The sequence below is a fragment of the Scleropages formosus genome, chromosome 15, assembly GCF_900964775.1.
Source record: "Scleropages formosus chromosome 15, fSclFor1.1, whole genome shotgun sequence".
NCBI classification, from domain to species: domain Eukaryota; kingdom Metazoa; phylum Chordata; class Actinopteri; order Osteoglossiformes; family Osteoglossidae; genus Scleropages; species Scleropages formosus.
Window position 1 is genome coordinate 13,210,047 of NC_041820.1, and position 17,852 is coordinate 13,227,898.

At 43.0% G+C, this 17,852-nt stretch overlaps 1 protein-coding gene across 4 annotated transcripts; it reads left to right on the forward strand.

The window, feature by feature from the left end:
• Positions 1–2,156: 2,156 nt before the first annotated feature.
• cdan1 (codanin 1) lies at positions 2,157–17,799 on the forward strand. Of its 4 annotated transcripts, none has more exons than XR_003798214.1 (29): positions 2,157–2,288; positions 3,144–3,814; positions 4,959–5,159; positions 5,900–6,087; positions 6,218–6,340; positions 6,521–6,599; positions 6,705–6,825; positions 7,280–7,389; positions 7,876–7,965; positions 8,068–8,143; positions 8,396–8,601; positions 8,806–8,932; positions 9,874–10,017; positions 11,468–11,634; positions 11,722–11,803; positions 11,907–11,996; positions 12,227–12,281; positions 12,359–12,492; positions 12,601–12,704; positions 13,008–13,160; positions 13,361–13,424; positions 13,565–13,643; positions 14,189–14,415; positions 15,382–15,489; positions 15,618–15,681; positions 16,014–16,210; positions 16,369–16,473; positions 16,645–16,722; positions 17,057–17,136. XR_003798214.1 is itself a non-coding variant. In XM_029258774.1 (28 exons), the coding sequence occupies exons 1-28, from the start codon at positions 2,211–2,213 to the stop codon at positions 17,141–17,143; spliced, it is 3,930 nt and encodes a 1,309-aa protein (XP_029114607.1). In that variant the 5' UTR covers positions 2,157–2,210; the 3' UTR covers positions 17,144–17,799. The 4 variants fall into 4 exon arrangements, 2 of the variants coding, with proteins under 2 accessions (XP_029114607.1, XP_029114606.1); XR_003798215.1 differs by having other exon boundaries at positions 16,653–16,722; XM_029258774.1 differs by lacking the exon at positions 16,645–16,722 and having other exon boundaries at positions 17,057–17,799.
• The last annotated feature ends 53 nt before the right edge of the window (positions 17,800–17,852 follow it).

Consider the following 17,852-nt stretch of genomic DNA (forward strand, 5'->3'; position numbering starts at 1 on the left):
CAATTTAACAATCGAAATGAAACATTAGTAGCATTTTATCTATTAGTTTATCTTAACCACTAATATATGCACCTTATATGGTGATTGACAGAGCCAAGTGTACTGATTTATTAAAGTGAGCTATTCCCTATGATATGCATTTGAATGACCTGAAGACTTTATGATCTGTCGTAAAAACAAGCAGACTGGTCGTTTTGCAGGATGTGTAAATTTTGTTGAGGAAAATTACCCATTTTAAGTCAGATTTACAGAAGTGTAAGGGTTCCCTAACTTCAGTGAGACGTTACTGGTGTTGGCATCGCCTCTGTAGTTTGACAGTAATTTAGCCCCTTGTGCAAGGTCCTGAGTTTTTGCAGTGTGTGTTTAAACAAGTTTTACTGATATCATACCTAATCAAATTGCTTATTGCATTATTACCACATTAGCAACTGTGTATTACTCTTGTGTGAGTGCATCAACATTTGTTGGTCTCAGAGATGGACTGAAATAATTTTGTGTACAGGTAGTTGTCTCCCTGTATCCCAAACTGCTATGGAAAAAGTCTGGCTTTATACTGTACTTGTGTGACTCAGTATGAATAACAAATTGAACCTGTCATTATTGCAAAAAACTGATGATACATTCTCAGTTAACAGCAACAGAAGGGAAGAGTTTGTGAAAGGTTCATCAAAAAAGGATACCAGAAAGGAAATACGTGATGTTCAATGAACTGAATTAAAATAACCAACACTGTGTTCTCAGTGAAACAAACATATTTATACCTTTTAAAGGACATGCTGATTATTGTATCTTTTTTTAAAATGACAAACTGGTGTTTTGTGTTCATTCCCATTTCAGGTTCATTATTTATGCAACATGACATTTGTAGCGACATCCTCTATTAGGATCTTGATAATTCCGATATGAAGAGAACAACTTGTTTTCCCACTCGTAATGACTGTCTTGACAGGCATAACCATTTGTAAATGGGAGAAGGAGTTTGTGAGGTATAGGTGAAGGCCCCTTCCATCTCTATGTATGTATGAGACTGGCCCCACGGAAGTGTAGCAGTACAGAACATCTCCCTTTTCAGAACGCAGAGCTACACGTTTGCGTTGTTGTCCAAAGTCTACGTGCTTGTTGGCTGCTCTCCTGGATCCTCAACGCTGCTGGCCTGGCCAGGTGTGTGGTCATCTTTGGGATCTCCTGTCAGTCCACCTTTCCCTGGCTGTGGGCCTACATTTCTTCAGCGTCTTTGCGATCCTTCAGCCAGGCATCCCATCTTGTCAGCTTTCTGCTCATCTTCCGGGAAGCCATGCCCACTTTCCGAAGAAATGAGTTGTATTCGATATGTAGTATTATTTAATGACTTCATCTAGTATTTGCTAACTCCATGGATGTACCTACTGCTTGTGTTAGTTGGGACTTGGAATAATTTCATTAATTTCTTGAATTGTTCTTGTTTTCTTGAGTCATGTTACAGTGTCACAATGAAAAAATGTAAATGTACAGCCGCAAGGAAAGAATGTAACAAGCTGAGGATTTGCATTGTACATAACTGTAATTATTTATTGTTTATTTTTCATCTGTACCATATCAATCCCTTGTACAGTGGTTTTCTTTGTTTTAAAATTATTTTGTATTTTATTTTTATAAACGGGTTATAAATAAAAATATTCATTCAGCATGCCGACAAAACCTTTCAATTTACTTGTGTGTTTTACCTTCAATGCATTCAGCAACCACTTTATAGTTTTTAAGCCGTCTATGGTCTGGTGCTGTCCTGAGAAGCCATACACCAGATAGAATTATAATCATTAATTTCTTTAAATTGTTGTATTATTATTATTAAATTAGCATGAATGTACTAGGCCCAGAGCACAGTAACTTTGTATTACCACATCACACAGGCCTTCATGAGGGACTGATATTGTTGGTGTTCAACAGCAGAAAAGTCTGCACTACCAAATAAAAAAAAACATGGTCATCGGTGATTTAAATAAGCTTTTAAACATTTTTAGGGTAGAGCTTTAAACGGGATCTGAACATTTTAAACGCGCTCGTTCCATCGACGCCGGACACCATTTCCCGCCTCCTGCCCTGTTGGCGCGAGAAGCACCAAGCGGCTTCCTGTGGTGGAACGCGCAGCCGCGAAGTAGCGGCGGCGCGCGCTCTTAGCCGCCTCCCAGTGACAGCACGGCAGGGCCCGGGCGGCGCGTGCTCAGTGCGGAATGGCGGCTCTTTTGGAATCGCTGTTACAAAAGACGGTGCAGGCGGAGGAGGCCGTGCGGTGGCTCAGGCGCTGCCAGGTCGGTGGGAAGGTGCTCGCGCTTTGAGCGCGCGCGCGCACACACACAGCCGTTACAGAACGGGGACGTGACGCGGAACGTTAACGACACGAATTCGTGTACCGTCGCGTCGGTCGCTGTTTGCGAACTGATAGCTAACCGAAAGCGCGCTGCCTGCGCTGGGCGCCGCTTCTGACTGAGTCTGTAAACCGACCTGCTGTTTATGCTAAGCCTTAGATTATTATGTTCTGTTCATGATACTGTATTTGAATCTAAGAAAAAAGAACAAGAAGAAGAAGACTGTGACGCGCTTCCGAAATAACCGCGATTCACTGTGTTTTTTTTATTTTAAAAAACACGAGTTAGTTAATTTTAAATCACAAAAACAAGAGGAATTAATCACAGTGTATTGGTTATTGGTAAATTGAATTCGTGCGGACTGGACTCGTCATGTTCGGCTCTTTTCCTGCGACTCACACAGTCAATGACAATGACAATGCCATTAATTGTCAAATGGCCCTGTTGTTACATTAAGAACAGGCAGTGTTTTATATCTCACGTTGGATATCCTCTTAGATTGGTTTTCAGAATCATGCAACAGTTGCAGTTAACAGCTGACAGCCTCAGTTGTCTGTTAACTGCACAAAAAAGAACAACTCAATCTCCATACATGATCCTGTCACACGCAGTTCTGAACGCTTGCATGTGTTTGGTCACGGTAAATGCACACACACGGTGTCTTGGGTTCGGAATTGAAAACGCGGCGCTCTCAGCTCTGGTGTTCGGCACTTCTCCTCTGTGTCCACGTGTCGTAAGACCTGCGAAACTCTTCCGGGCACGTCTGACATTGTGTCTCTCTGTATTCTGTGGTTGCAGGACAACAATAAGGACCGTTCTCTTCGTGAGGTGCAGAGGCAAGAGTTTGTGCCATTTCTCTTGAACTTCTTGCGGGAACAGAGCAGCCATGCCCTGGCCAATGGACCCGCCACACCTGCCAAGACACCTGCTTCCCATCCCCTTCGTACCGTAGGGTCGTCCGGTGACCGTAGGGGGTGTAAGGCCGGCGGGGGGGCGGGGCATCGCAGCGCCAGTCGCGTGCGCTTATTTTCCCCCGCTCCTTCCCTGTCCCCTGTGGTTGGAACCGAACGGGAGACGCCATCTGAGCCGCAGTGCTTAAGTGGTGTCAGCACCCACAGCAGCCCATCTTTTGGTACCGGGTGGAGCCCAAGCCCCAGGGCCACGCCCACAGAGCGTCGCTCGGACCAGCGTGTCAGCCTGGGGGACTTCCTGCTGTCTCCGATGGAGGCCCAGTCGAGCTCTGCCCCGCGACGAGGCCGCAGGAGAAGTGGAGGAGCGGGGGCGTTTCAGGGGAGGCAGAGCGGGGGCCGTGGTCGACACGAGGAGGCCGGAACGTGGGAAGCGGGGAGGAGGAGCCTCAATGGTGGAGGCAGCAGGACAAACGCATCGCTGTCCCCCACACCTGTGCAACTCAACTTCAGCAACCTGGAGGACTTTCCTCCAGTTGGGGCATCTCCAGTGTCACCGGTGTGAGTTAATCCACCTTGTCCTTTCCGTGTTTTTGAACAGTATAGTATTTTACTTCGGCCGTCCATCTGTCAAAACTAGTGGCCTTTGAGCATTGTGTGGTTTTTATATATATATATATATGAAAATTCCATATATTAACTTTTCCCTTTGTGTATATTTGGTTATACTGGTTTTTCATTTTATGAACTCCAGTTGGGGCTCGAATACAATTTGTAGCTCCTAAATCACTTTGATTGTCAATAAGAGTAAATCAGTCTACCTATCCTTTATGAATACCAGTTGTTCAGTCCAGGGTTACCGTAGCCCAGAAGTTATCCTCAAAGCATAGGGTGTGAGTCAGATTACGCTGTGGATGGGATACCAGTCCATTGCAGGGCAGTCTCGCACTCCTTACTACAGGCAAAAACTGGGTAATTTAGCATCAACAGTTCAACTGAAACACATATTTGGACCGTGGGAGAAGTCCAGGGCACTGAGAGGAAACCCCTGTGAATATTGGGAGAACGTGCAAACTCCTCAGTTTTCAAGAACATTCCTGAGTGCATAGCTGCGCAAAATAATGACCAGTTCCACCTGCTTTGCCATTATCACAATCAGTAAAAGCTTAATAATACAAATATCCCTAGTTTCTTTTTTTTTTTTTTGCTTTTTTGTGTGTATGATTCTACATAAGGTCAGGTGTATAGCTAGTTTAAAAAAAAATTTTTTCTACATTCAAACTAGCGTTAAACTGAGAATCACTGTAAAATAACTAGCAAAAATGATGTTACTACAAATTTGTATTCAATGCTGATTGTTGATCAAGTAATTTCAGAAGAATTTGCATTGTTCATCTTGTAATTGGTCACCAGCACTCACATATGCTAGATGCAAGCTGAATTAAGGCAATCCCACACTCCTTTCCTGTTTGTGCTCTTTGCTGCCATCTATTTGTTTTGTGGCTAAACCTTTAGGAAAATAGAAATATGCAACTGAAAAAAAAATTATTTGAAAGATTTTTTGCCTTCAAGAATCTGTAATGTGACCATAAAATAAAGAGCTTTTTTTTTTTTTCTTCAAAATTAACTTTGATTGAATTGTCTTGTGATAATTTGACAAACAGCAATGTAATAGACGCTTTGTGGTGTTGCTGACTTCTCACAGGCTAACCAAGCCCTCACGCCGTATCAATCCTACGCCAGTCAGTGCAGAGCGCCCGCTCTCAAAGCCCAAGAGCTGTTTCACCTCCACTCCTTTCAGCAAGCTGTCCGACCAGTCCGCTCTTCCAGCAGGAACCGATGCAGCACAGTCTGGGGGCAAATTCCACAGCCTGCAGGAGGAGAGGGAGTTGCTGAGGAAGGAGAAGTATGGAGTTTGAGGGGGGGAAGTGGAGTTTCTGAGTCTGATAAGTTGTCTTTTTTTTTTTTTTTAATCGTACAGGTCATATGTCACGTTTTTCAGATGGTTTTTTTAAAGGGAGAGTAGGTAGCATAGTGTATAAGACTTGGTGTAGTGTATATAAGTATAATATGGCATGAAGAATGTTTACACTTTACATTGTGTTATGTTTTGCTGAATTTTATGTTATGCATTAGTTTATTTGCTTCAGTTATTTACTTCATGAGAATTGTATGAAATACTGCTGGTATACCCCCCATTCAGTTTATTTTTGCTTCAATGTGGTATTTCTCAGGGGTGCAGTGGCGCAGTGGCGCAGTGGGTTAGACCGCAGTCCTGCTCTCCAGTGGGTCTGGGGTTCAAGTCCCGCTTGGGGTACCTTGCGACGTACTGGCGTCCCGTCCTGGGTGTGTCCCCTCTCCCTCCGGCCTTATGTCCTGAGTTGCCGGGTCAGGCTCCGGTTCCCCGTGACCCCGTATGGGACAAGCGGTTCTGAAAATGTGTGTGTGTGGTATTTCTGTAAAACATGACATAATTTTAATATTCTAATGTTCCTTTGTTACTTTAGAAGGTCATACAAACATCTGAACAATTGAATAAGGTCCACATGGTTTCTAGACCTTTGTTTCTTTTGACTTCACCGACTTCCTCTTTTCCTTCCTCCTCTTTTGTTCCCTACTTTCCATGTCTTCTTTGCTCTGTTGCAGATCCAAAATAGCCCAACAGGTCTCTTCTCCAGCGAAGCCCACCCAGGAGCCTTGTACCCCCACAAAACCAAGTAGCAGAGCTGGTACTAGAGTAGCACCTGATGCTCAAGTGTCCCCTGAGCCCATGAAGGTGACCTTTTCATCTGAACTTGACCTTCTGGCTGAGCTCTACTGCACATGCATTGCTGGTATGGATCAATGTGTTGCCCAAATGGGCCCATATGGTGTTGTGGTGTTTTTGCCGGTACAGGTTTTGTGCTTCTTAAATTCTTCATAGTCAGATAAAGATTGTTGTGGTGGATGTTTTTTCTTCCACAGAGAACTTGGTACCCAGTGTGTTCCTGGAGCTCTTCTTTGTCCTGCAGCTGCTGACATCACGAGCCTCACCAGCTTCTGGTGAAGAAGAAGAGAGAGAGAGAGAGTTTCTGGAGCTAAATATGGGTGGGTTGTACTGTCTCTGAGGTGGGGGCCTAGGCACAGATTTATTGTGGGCTTTTTGTCTGCATTAATTCTGTATTTAATTTCTGCTAATATGTGATCATGTCTGGGTGTTCGATTGTGAAAATCTGGAATCACTTTTCTCGTATCTGCTTGTTGTCCTCAACATTTTTTTTTCCACAGGTGTGCTGGAGAGGCGCTACCTTGGCAGTCTGCACAACTGTGTGTATTTTGCTGTGAGGGTTCTGGAGAGTCAGTTGGAGTGAGTAAACCTTTTTCCCATTCAAAAAATTATACCTACATAGCTATAGAGTTGTTTCCCCCAGTTGATGGAGCACATTCTGAAATATGTTGTCCTGATCTGCAGGTTGGTTTGCCACCTAGACAGGTGCACTCTACGGTTGCTGGCAGAAAATGAGAGGGTGGGATCCTTTTGCCCAAGTCTGCGGGAGCAGCTAAACCGGGCCCAGGAGACCAGTATGGCTGAGGTGCAGGACCGCTGTCATGGACATTAGCGCTACTGTGGGGGCTAAACATTCGCACATTGCTGAACTGTAGCTCTTGAAATAAACTCTGGATAGTCTGTAGGTATAGTAGTGGGTACTGACACAGTGGGACCTGCTGTAATGCTTTCAATTCATATTCTTATACTATAAATATACAGCTGCATAAATGGGTAAAATTTTCACAAATGTGGACAATAGCATCATTAAAAATATACTGATTAATTTCTCAGGGTCATTCATGCCTGTTGCTTTAATGTTCAGTAACTGAAGTTATGTCCAACTTGTGAAACACTTATCTAACGTCTACTGAACCCTGCTGCCTTCAGGACACTGAATGCAGTAGTGAGCAGTGACTTTTTCTTTCATGTCTTTTTTTTTTTTTTGTTTGGTCTGAAAGTCATGTGAAACTAGACACATCTCTCCATTGTGTCTGCAGGTGTCTGCTATGCTTCCTGCCTTCATCCAGTCTGTTCCCTTCCAGCCTGCTACTGACAACCGTTCCAACTTCAGCAGCAACAAGGCTTTCCACACTTTCAAGAAACAGAGGTATAGTAGAAACTGAGGTTATTGCAGAAGTGGCTCCTCTATAATGACCTCAGTCCAAAGTCACACTGACCACCAATCATTAATTGTTAATAATACAAATTTTTACATGATTTTATTGATGGTTTAGGTTTTCTAAAAGTCTTATTTATACTTTCATTAAATTTAAAACTAAAAAGCTTTAAAATGACAGTATGACTCAAAAATAAAATTATGTCCACAAACTTCTGTTCCAGTTGTTGACTGATTCAGCCCATAACCATGCAGAATTTTTCATCCTGTTGATTGCTAACACTCATAAACAGCAGATACAAGCTCTAAACACTGAGTTAAATAAATCGAAAGATATATTAATCCTGGAAAACATTAATTCAGCCGTTTTTAACACGAGGAGCTAGTTTACTCCAGGTAAACTCGTATGGACATGGGTGTATATTGGTTTGTGGGTGATACTCATTCTCTCTGACTCTTTAATTCTTTATGGCTCAGGGACATATTCTATGAATTACTTCGGGAGTGGGAGGACAGCCACAATGATCCAGGCTGGGAGTTTGAGCAGGTCCTGGGCAGCAAAGTCAGGTCAGCTACATCTGTTTTTGTATATTTGGACTGAGTATTAGTTGAATACCTTTTTAATTATCCTGACTGGTTCTCTCTCTTGGGTTTGCATATGGATTTCAGGGAGATGGTAAGCCAGGTGACGACAACAGGAAACCACTATCACTTTGCCCGGCTTTTCCAGAAGCAGCTGGTGCAGGTACAGGGTGCAGTCCAGTGATCCCCAAATATTATCCTGGCAACCAGATTTTTTGTGCAGATATTCTAGCTCTGAATATTCTGTCAGCTAGCCATCTTAGTATTCAAAGGTGAAGTTAACTTAGTTTCATTCTGAAATTCTCTGCTTTAGTCCACACCTTAATTGCCAAGGTGGAAGGAAACTTGCATAGGCTCTGTTTACCATTCTACTCTAAGCCATACACTATTACATGGTGTACTTTCCTCAACCCAGATGTGCAAGGGCACTCAGGTGAACAGTTCTCCAGGTGATGCACCTGACCCTGACCTTCTGGGGATGCTGGGAGCAGACAACTTGGGTCGGCTGAAGCGCCTGCAGGAGCGCCTCATTCAGCCCCAAGGCTTTGTGGGTCCCTGTCCTCCACCCTCCTTTCCAGGATACCAGGAGTTCTTCAGGGACTTCTTACAAGCTGCTGGCAGGTGAGTGATATCACAACAGTAACCATGAATTACAGCTGTGAAAAAAACTGAATATACTCAAAAACACTGCCATATTACTTTTGTAATTTTGCTTTCTTAAATCAGATAGCACAGCGAGTTGTATTTTGTGATCTTTATTATTTGATTTTATTTTGTCATCTTGTGCTACAGTTTTTCTAATGTTTTTGCTCCCATCTCTTCCAGTTGCCAGCTAAACCAACACCTGACAGACAGCCTCTGTCAGGAGCTACTCCAGCTAGATGAGGTGGCCATCTTAGGTTTGGGGGGAACTGAAGCGGGAGGAGAAGGTGAAGGAGATATGGAGCAGCAGGTATGTGGAGGGAAACAAAGTACAACAGTAGTAGAGTACCTCTTTTCAGTTCTGACTTGCCAGAAGTCAGAGCAACTGGTATCTGAGTCAAGAAATTAGTAAAATATTTCAGAAACTTAAAATAAGCATAACCTTGTGATCCTGTACAGAATTTAATTATTTTAAATTTACGTGTAGAATTAATCCAACTAAACCACAAGAAATGGTCTAAGCTGGACACGAACAACCCATGTCCACAGCATTAACATTGTGCAACATCCTGATTAGAGTTGTTTCTTTGAAGTCTCATGATCCTCAGTTCAAATCCTGCTCCTGCTGTAATATCATTGATCAAGGTGCTTATCCTGAATTACTACAGTAAAATATTCTTAGTTATAATGCCAGTTTTGTACACTATACTAACATCAGACATTAGCAAAATATAATTACATAAAGCTCTAGTTTGTATAGATAAAGTCACATAGTATATGTTGGTGTTTTTGAGTCTAAGATCTTAGTCAGTCAGATAACAGCGTGAGGTAGAATTTAGGTGTCTCGCAGTTCATGTACTGTGGGTTCAGATTGGACTCATATTCTGTTGTTTTAACTTTATCCCCATGTTCATGTTGGTTTCCTTCAGTCCCACAGTCCAAAACATGTATTTCAGCTGGTTTAAGGAATCTAGATTGTGCTTTGTCTGTCTGTGAGTGAATGTGTGTGTGATTGCCCTCTAGTGGGCTAGTGTTCCATGCCTCTTACCCTGTGTTTCCAGGCTAGGCTCTGGACCCCAGTGAGCCTGGATTAGAAATTCAGTTATTGATCGAGCACGTATGAATCAATGAATAATTATCTGATTGTGTAAATGGGTAAAAATGAAAGGGTCCCCCTGGTTGAAAGTGTGACTAAGCAACAAAGTGACAGCAGTACATTTGTACATAAACTGTGTTTCTTCTGTGTTCCAGGATGAGAAGCAGAGGTTTTCCTCCGTTCTCCTCACTGCCCGTCTCTTGGCCAAGTTCCTGGGTTTCATCACCTTCCTGCCCTACCAAACTGCAGAACCCATAGCTAAGCAGGTCCAAGAAGCTGCCATAAGCATCCGCAACAAGGTGTGTCCCTAGAGTCTTTGCCTCTCATCCATTTTCTTCCTTCTTTTATGCATGACTTATCTTTGTACTGTTACATTTGGATATGAAGGACATGACTGCAAAATGAGAGAACTTCATTTTGATTGTTTTGAGAAAAATCCAGTTTTGTAATCCTAATATGCTACTTTGACCTGGTTTGAATCAGTAAGCATAATAAACAGCTTATGCTGTTTATAATCGCCATATATTTAAAAAAATGTTGCTGGAGTAGAAATTTGGAAAAAGATAAGTCCTTTTTTTTTTTTCCAAAATTAGATAAATCCAACATCAATCTTGTCTAAACGCTACAAATCCAAACCTCTTTCAAATACTTGAAAAATAAAACTGTTCAAAGTTTAATTAGAGAAACAATACTTCCTGAAAGGAAAATTAAAGAAACATTAATGTCATGGTTCAGTCATTTTCATCATCTTCACCAGCTACAGCCGATACTCCCGCATAAATCTGCCTTATCTTCTCACCCACTGATATGGCATCTAAGAACTTCTTGGCAGATTTGGAAGCTCTAAGATTTGCCCACTTTTCCCCCTTCATCAGAAGACTGTGATGGCATCCTTCAACAGTGTAGACAGTCTTGAGCTCCACCTTTTCTGACCCAGGCTGAATCGTCAAGACTTCAGCCTCAGAAACTTCCATGTCTTTTTGATTACTGACAACACTACAGATGGCAAGTCCTGTGCATGCCAGTCCCTGTCATAAATGTGAAGCTTTCTATGTTTTTCCAAAATGGCATAGTAATCATCTGGCTTCAGTATGGTGTCATGCCACTTTAGAGCCTGGTTGATTCTTCCAAATACATGGTCAGCAGGCAACTGTAAATGGGGAAACTGTTTGCTAAGGAGAAACAGCATCATCAATACAGTGGTGTTTAGGTTTTTTCCCTCAAGAAAGCTGACTCTTATTTCGCTGTATAAGCTTTATGCACATTGTATAAAGCTTATTAGTGATTGGCTAAAATCATGATGATGTCATGCTCTGGGATTTATCATAGTTGCCGAAATGGATGGCTGGCGTTTATCGCGGTTTGCAAAAAAAAAAATCAATTTATAGGGATAGTTTGATGTTGGAAATATCGCAAAATTGTGAAATAGTTTTGGAAAGAAGGCAACTTGATGCGTGTAACTGTTCGGCTATCTCCAAAGTTATGGAATTGGCACTTATCGTGTTTTGCAATCAAATCCCTCATGTTTATGAAATTTGTGGAGACTAGAGTAGTCGGGTTAAATGACTTTTTAACATTTTGCTGTGATTTGCTACTACTGTTGACTTAAATTTTATGCATTCTAAAACATGCTAGCATTGACATTTTTCAGAGAGCGCTATAGAGACAATGTGTGCTCTAGCTACTTTGTTTAAATTAGAAGGTGCAGCTATGTTATGTTCCTGAAAGGACTGTCATTTCTCTCCCCAGAGCTGCCCCGTGCTGGATGTCTGCACAGTTCTGCGAAGCTGCGTGCGCAGGCGGCGTATGGTGCTGACAGTGCCTTGGCTGGTAGAGTTTCTGTCCATGTTGGACTTTGTGGGACCCTTCCTGCTCTGCTATCGGACCGCCCTTGGCATGTTGCTGTGCATTTACAGGTGAAACACATCTCTTCATTGTACATAACATTGTCTAGTGCTTGTGAGTATATCTTTAAAAATAGTGAGTGACTATATGTTCTTTAGGCGGATGGTTCTGGGTAAGCGAGAGGACATGTCCTACTTGAATCGGCTCCTTCTCGTGGCAGTAATGGGTTGGCTCTTCCAGGTGAGAACAGGGAGGACTGAGATGGTGTTAAGATCTGTAGATGGATGGACATTGACTGTCCTGGAAATGCAACACTTCACATCTGAGTTTCTCCCCATGCCAGATCCCAGTATTTCCAGAGGAGCTGTTTTTCCACAATGACTTTGAGATGGAGATGGAGGTGACTAAGGGTCCAGCTGCTGCCCAGGGACTGGTGAGTGTGTGCCTCAGAGTTTCCCGTTTTATTCCCCCACAAATCTGCTGTCAGACATGCTAGGTTGGACACGGGCTTTTCAAACAGCATGGTTAGCATGGCGACCAGTAACAATGTAGTTAAAGACACAGACTTCCAACCTGACCTCTACTCTGGAAATAAACATTGTGAAAAAATAACCATTAAAATAATTGAAATCTTGAATTATGTGTCCATGGTTTATTCTGCAGGACTGCCTCCCTTTGGTAGACCAACAACTTCTCTACAACTGTTGCCCATATCTTAGTGAGTACTGAGCTCCGTGCTGCTGGTTTGCACTGTGGTGTTTCTGCTCTCTCACTTTGTTTCCCCTGTTGTTGCAGAGGAATTCCGAAAGCTTCTGGCAGCCTTTGTAGCAGGAAGTACTGCCAAGAGTGGGGGACTGATCCGAAAAATCACTCCCACCTCAGCAGAGCCCCGAGGGTGTGCACCCATTCATTCTCAACAGAAACTGCAGGTACAGCCTGGGGAGGATAGTGAACATGTGAGAAACGGCTCTGCAGAGAATTGGGGGGTAAATTCCTCTTGGTATCATGCTCATTTCCACGCTCATTTTTCCATCCAGGTGGAACTGGAGCAGGCCTTCTTTCACAATCAGCCACCATCTCTTCGCCGCACTGTGGAGTTTGTGGCCGAGCGGGTGGGATCCAACTGTGTGAAGCACATCAAGTCAGTCTCAGATTTGGCTAATCGGCTTTGCTGACTTGTTTCTAAGTTCAGTCATTGTGGGTATGACTTTTGCAGGTGTTAGGATTCAAGTTATGTGTGCATCTTATTTACATTCTGTCACAATAAATACTTGAATAATGCAGTGAAGGTTTATGTGTTTAATGGAAACTAGAACATCCAAAGGCTCATTATGACTGGAGCGTGACACACCGATTGTGAACTTGTGCCCTCCTGCCCTAAATGCTTGTGGATTCCTTAGGTTGGCCTGTGTTAATCTTACTTCTGTGCCCCCCTCGTTGCCAGGGCTACACTGGTCTTGGAGCTGGTGCGGACTGGGGAGATGATGCTGAAGGAGAGGCTAATCACAGACAACGGTGCTACTGCGCTAAAACTGAGTGACTCTGTGTGTGCACAGCTGTGTGACTGCAAAATGCAGACCCTGGAACTTGCTGCCAGGTGTGGGGAAATGGAAAAATTGGAACAAATTGGAATTTTGTTACCATGGAAATTTGACTTGTAAAATCAGTTAACCTGAATTACATTTAGGCAACCCTTGAGGTCTACTGCTTTGCAAAACTAGTGTTTCCCAAATACATAACCCGAGCTCATATCTTCAGCTTGCAATCAATGACTTCAGCATTTCTGGTGGCCGACAGGTACTGCAGTGAGAAGGGTCCGGAAGCTGTGAGGGTCCTCCTGCCTGAAGAAACATCCCCGACGGTGAGTGTGTCTTATTTTTAGTGTGTGTGGGGGGGTTTTTTTTTTTTTTTTTTTTTTTTACATAAATCAGTGTGGTAAGGATATCTCCTGGTTTTTGTTGGATACCCTTCTCACTTAAGAGTCCTTGATTACTCTTAAAGGTCTTTGCCACATCTGAACGCATAACAGTGCGTCTGGCCACTGAGAAAGCCCGCAACTGGCTCTCCTCTAACATCACAGGTATGTTTAGTAAACATAATATAGATGTCTCTAACTATCTACTGTCTGAAACAGCTATCATTACCTAGTTATGTAAATGATTTAAATTTTACTGACGTCATTCTGGTAAAGACTGTCCTTTTTGAGGCACTAGAACCCCTTGTAGCCCCTTTTATGTGATTTAAACCAGCAATGTTTGGGTGTTGCACATCTTTCTTGTTAACCACTATTGCTGCCTGCTGTCCCTACTTCATGTTAGGAGTTGTTTCTTCTAGATTCTGCTCCATGCACTACAGAAAGTGACTTGATTATATCATTTATACTGTAGGTTTTCCCTCCTGATCCTGGAGAGGGGTACAATTTGTGTAGGTTTTCTTGCTTGTTTAAATGACACCTTAATTACTGAAAGCTGGATGGATAATCAAGGATTTGTCATTGTGAATTTTGAGCAATATTCAGTAAAGTACTCGGTATAAAACCCTGCATAAATTGCAAGCTTTTGACCAAAGGGGTCATGGTTGTTCTTGGTGTGCAGCCTTATATAGTTTGATTAATTCTTACCCCAGCCTTGATCAAGAGAGAGTGGAAGACTGCTTTCCAGCGTGTGATGAAGGCACAGCCATCTTCTCCCATGGCATCTGGTAACGAGCATGTGGTCAGAGCTTTGGTGGGCTCGAAGGAGCAGTCGGCACCTCCACAGGGAGTGAGTGAAGGAGAGGACAGGGCCACCCGATGCCCCCCAGGCTGCACCCACAATGTTGCAATGCCTTCAGACATCATCAATGACATTAAGGTAACATTCTCTGATGTAGCTATAGGTGTGGGGGTGGGCAATGCTGCAGCAACCAAAACTCCTCTTTTTTTTGTTGGTGTCCTTTTGGCCCTGCCATTGTTCATGCAAAAAAAAATTTAATTCCTTGATCAGATATTCTTTGCTAGTCTGATTCAATTTCAAGGGATTTTCCTGTATCAAACTTACTGCTACCTATAACACAAATACACACACACACACATTTTCAGAACCGCTAGTCCCATACGGGGTCACGGGGAACCGGAGCCTAACCCGGCAACTCAGGGCGCAAGGCTGGAGGGGGAGGGGACACACCCAGGACGGGACGCCAGTCCGTCGCAAGGCACCCCAAGCGGGACTCGAACCCCAGACCCACCGGAGAGCAGGACTGTGGTCCAACCCACTGCGCCACCGCACCCCCCCCTATAACACAAATACCCCTTGAAAATATTTTTGCAGTTAGCATCTTGTTTAAAGAGGAATCCAACAGCCCTTGACTCCCTCACTCACTCTTGCTAACCACTGGTCCTGATCAGAGTCACAACAGTGTAGAGTCTATCCTGGAATCACAGGGTGCACGGCTGGGATGCTAGTCCATTGTAGGCTAGCCACACACACACACACACACACACACTTATTCACCCATTCACACACTACACGCAAGGAAACTGAAGAAACTCCAGGCATTCGGAGGAAATGTACACTGACATGGGGAAAACATACAAATGCCACGCAGGCTGAGCAGGATTTGAACCTACGCCTGTACAAACAGCCTATTTGAACGATCAGCCCCAATGGCGGGAGGTGGCAGGTTCAACCTTGCCACCAGCAGTCATTATTCATTTTATTATTTAGTAAAAAAAGAAAAAAAAAACACTTTATATGGTAATACTATTTGTAATGTAAATGACCCCAGAGTTTTGTGGATGATGATAGAGATGAGTTATGTAGGAGGCTTGTCTGTCACAGGAGGTGCTGAGCATTGCTGTGGGTCCCAGTTCTGAGGATGAGTGCCTGAGTGTTTGTCAGCTGGAGGATCTGCTGCGGAAGCTGGCTGAGACCTTGCACTGCAGGAAGGTATGGACTAGTGCTACAGAATATATATGCAGCAGTTTCAGTCCTGCAGGCTGATGGTTACCACACAGCTCCCACACCCTTCTTTGAAACCATTGTCGTTGCTGATGGCCTTTCCTTCACTCTCCCAGTTCTTGACCCCAGTGTCCGAACAGATGCTGCTGCGCTGCACTGTCCAGTTGGCCTGCATGTTAGGTGAGAAGTGGGTCTTGGTAGAATCCAGCTGTTGTCCTTGGGTTTCATCACTGCTTTGGAAGCTTTTGAGGGACATTTCTGTGGTTGCTTGACTTGTTTGGCAAGTTGCTGTCTAGTTGGCTGCAAACAAATTTCATTGCAAATCCAGTGAACAGGAACTGGTGTACTGGAATGAAATGGAATAAAACTCAAATTAATGGGAAATCTGCAGACACTGTTTCTCCAGATTCACTGAAGAGCTACATTCTTTCCAGTAGAAAGATGTCAATATTACAGAAAGAGAATCACTTCGTTTATTGACATGCTTATATTTGACCTTTTGTTGTTGGCAGTGTCTGTGGGGTCAGCCCTGGTCTCCCCCCTTGGTTTTCCCGAGACAAATGGGTCTACCAAGAGGACAGTCTTTGTCACCGAGTCCCTGTTGGAGCAGTTGATCAGTCTGTGGGGACAAGACTGGTGCCCCCCTGCTCCCTTGCACCTTCTGTTCACCAAGATGACAATAACCTCTGTCTTAAACACTGAAGCACAGGTGAATCAGTTTTTACCACTTCTGACTTTCTTACATATGTGAAGACCTGTGTTTTCCCGATTGCATATGTGTATAACTTTTGGGCTTCATGCTGAGTGTGTATGTGTGTGTGTTTGTAAACATTAGATCATCTTTAATTTTCTCATCTGCCCTTTCAGTGGCAGAACTACTTGTTCCTTGCTAAACAGCTGATGGACAAAGGGCTGCTTAGAGGAGAAGCTTTGTCTCACTGGAAAAAACTGTCTGAGACATCCTGGACACCGGTGAGAACTAATTTATCCACAGAAAAACACTGCACAGGAAAAATACACATGAAACACAAACACACAGTGACATTTAATGAAACAATGAAGTACAATTTATTCAGTTCAATATATTAGATAAGTCACATTAATACTGTTGATTCCTTCATTGATGATTTCCCATCATCTAAGGGCAACAGGTGCCATAATGCTTAGAGCTGCCACCTGACTCAGGTTTGCATCTCTCCTCATGTTGTACCATTGAGCAAGGTAATTACCATAAGTTGCTCTGGAAACAGTGAATAGCTTCCTGTTGTAAACTGCTTTGTAGAAAAGCACCAGTTTAATAAAGGTGAATTTAATGTAAATCTTAATACTTTGTATTAACATTTATGAAAGCTATAGTGAATTTGCTATGTTTTTCAGACTAGTGACTCAAATTTTTGGTATGAGAATTGTAATCATTAATTTGATCATAAATACAGGTGAAACTGATGAACAAATTTAGGGATTTGTTTTGACACCCCTGCTGCAGATATCAAAGGAGTAAAATTCTTCTGGTCTTTCATTGTAACTTTTGTAATTGACTTTATTTGTATTTTAGGATTTAATGATGAAGATGCAACAGTTGACCTTCGTTATGCCTGATTTACTGCAGACCAGCAGAGAGCGAATGCAGAGCACAACCTAACCAGCAGGTGGCGTCATACAACATTCTGGAACTGAGACACAATACCAGTACGATCTGTCAATGGATGCATGTCTCAAAGGGGAACTGTGGGTCGTTTCCACTCTATGGTGTAAAGTTTAGTTAAGCATTAGTCAGACTTGTCATTGTTATAGTCAAGTGGTCACACCCAGTTTCTCATTGTTTCTGTGTGTCTTCACTTCTGGTTCCCTTTCTGCTGTAGACCAGGAATACAGGTTGTGTTTTACAGGCTGAAAGCAGAAACTGAGGGAGAGAATTTAAAGCCCAAGTGGAACATCTGTTTGAGCATAAATGCTCTCTGGCTTTACTGTGCTGTACCAATGGGACGTGTGCCTTATTAAAGATAAGTATGTGCTTGAGGGGCCCACACTGTGAAAATGATAGTGTGCATATATGCTTTGGCACTGTACAGCTCATAACTCTTAATAACATGGTGTTGATTATTTAAAGGGTCTAATGAGCTTTTCTGCTTTATCACTGCTCTTCCTGTTTGCTGACCTGTCTGGGTACTTCTTTCACAAATGCTTTTTGAGTGCATTTGTGATGGACTGCTGTAGTTCATATTGGACTTTGTGAAAGCTATGTATTGCTTTTAAACGGTTCTTTCCATGCTGTTAAATATAATAAAATATATTTTATACCAGCCTTCTTTGAGCTTTACATTCTGTAGCTATTGTCTTTCAATGTTATT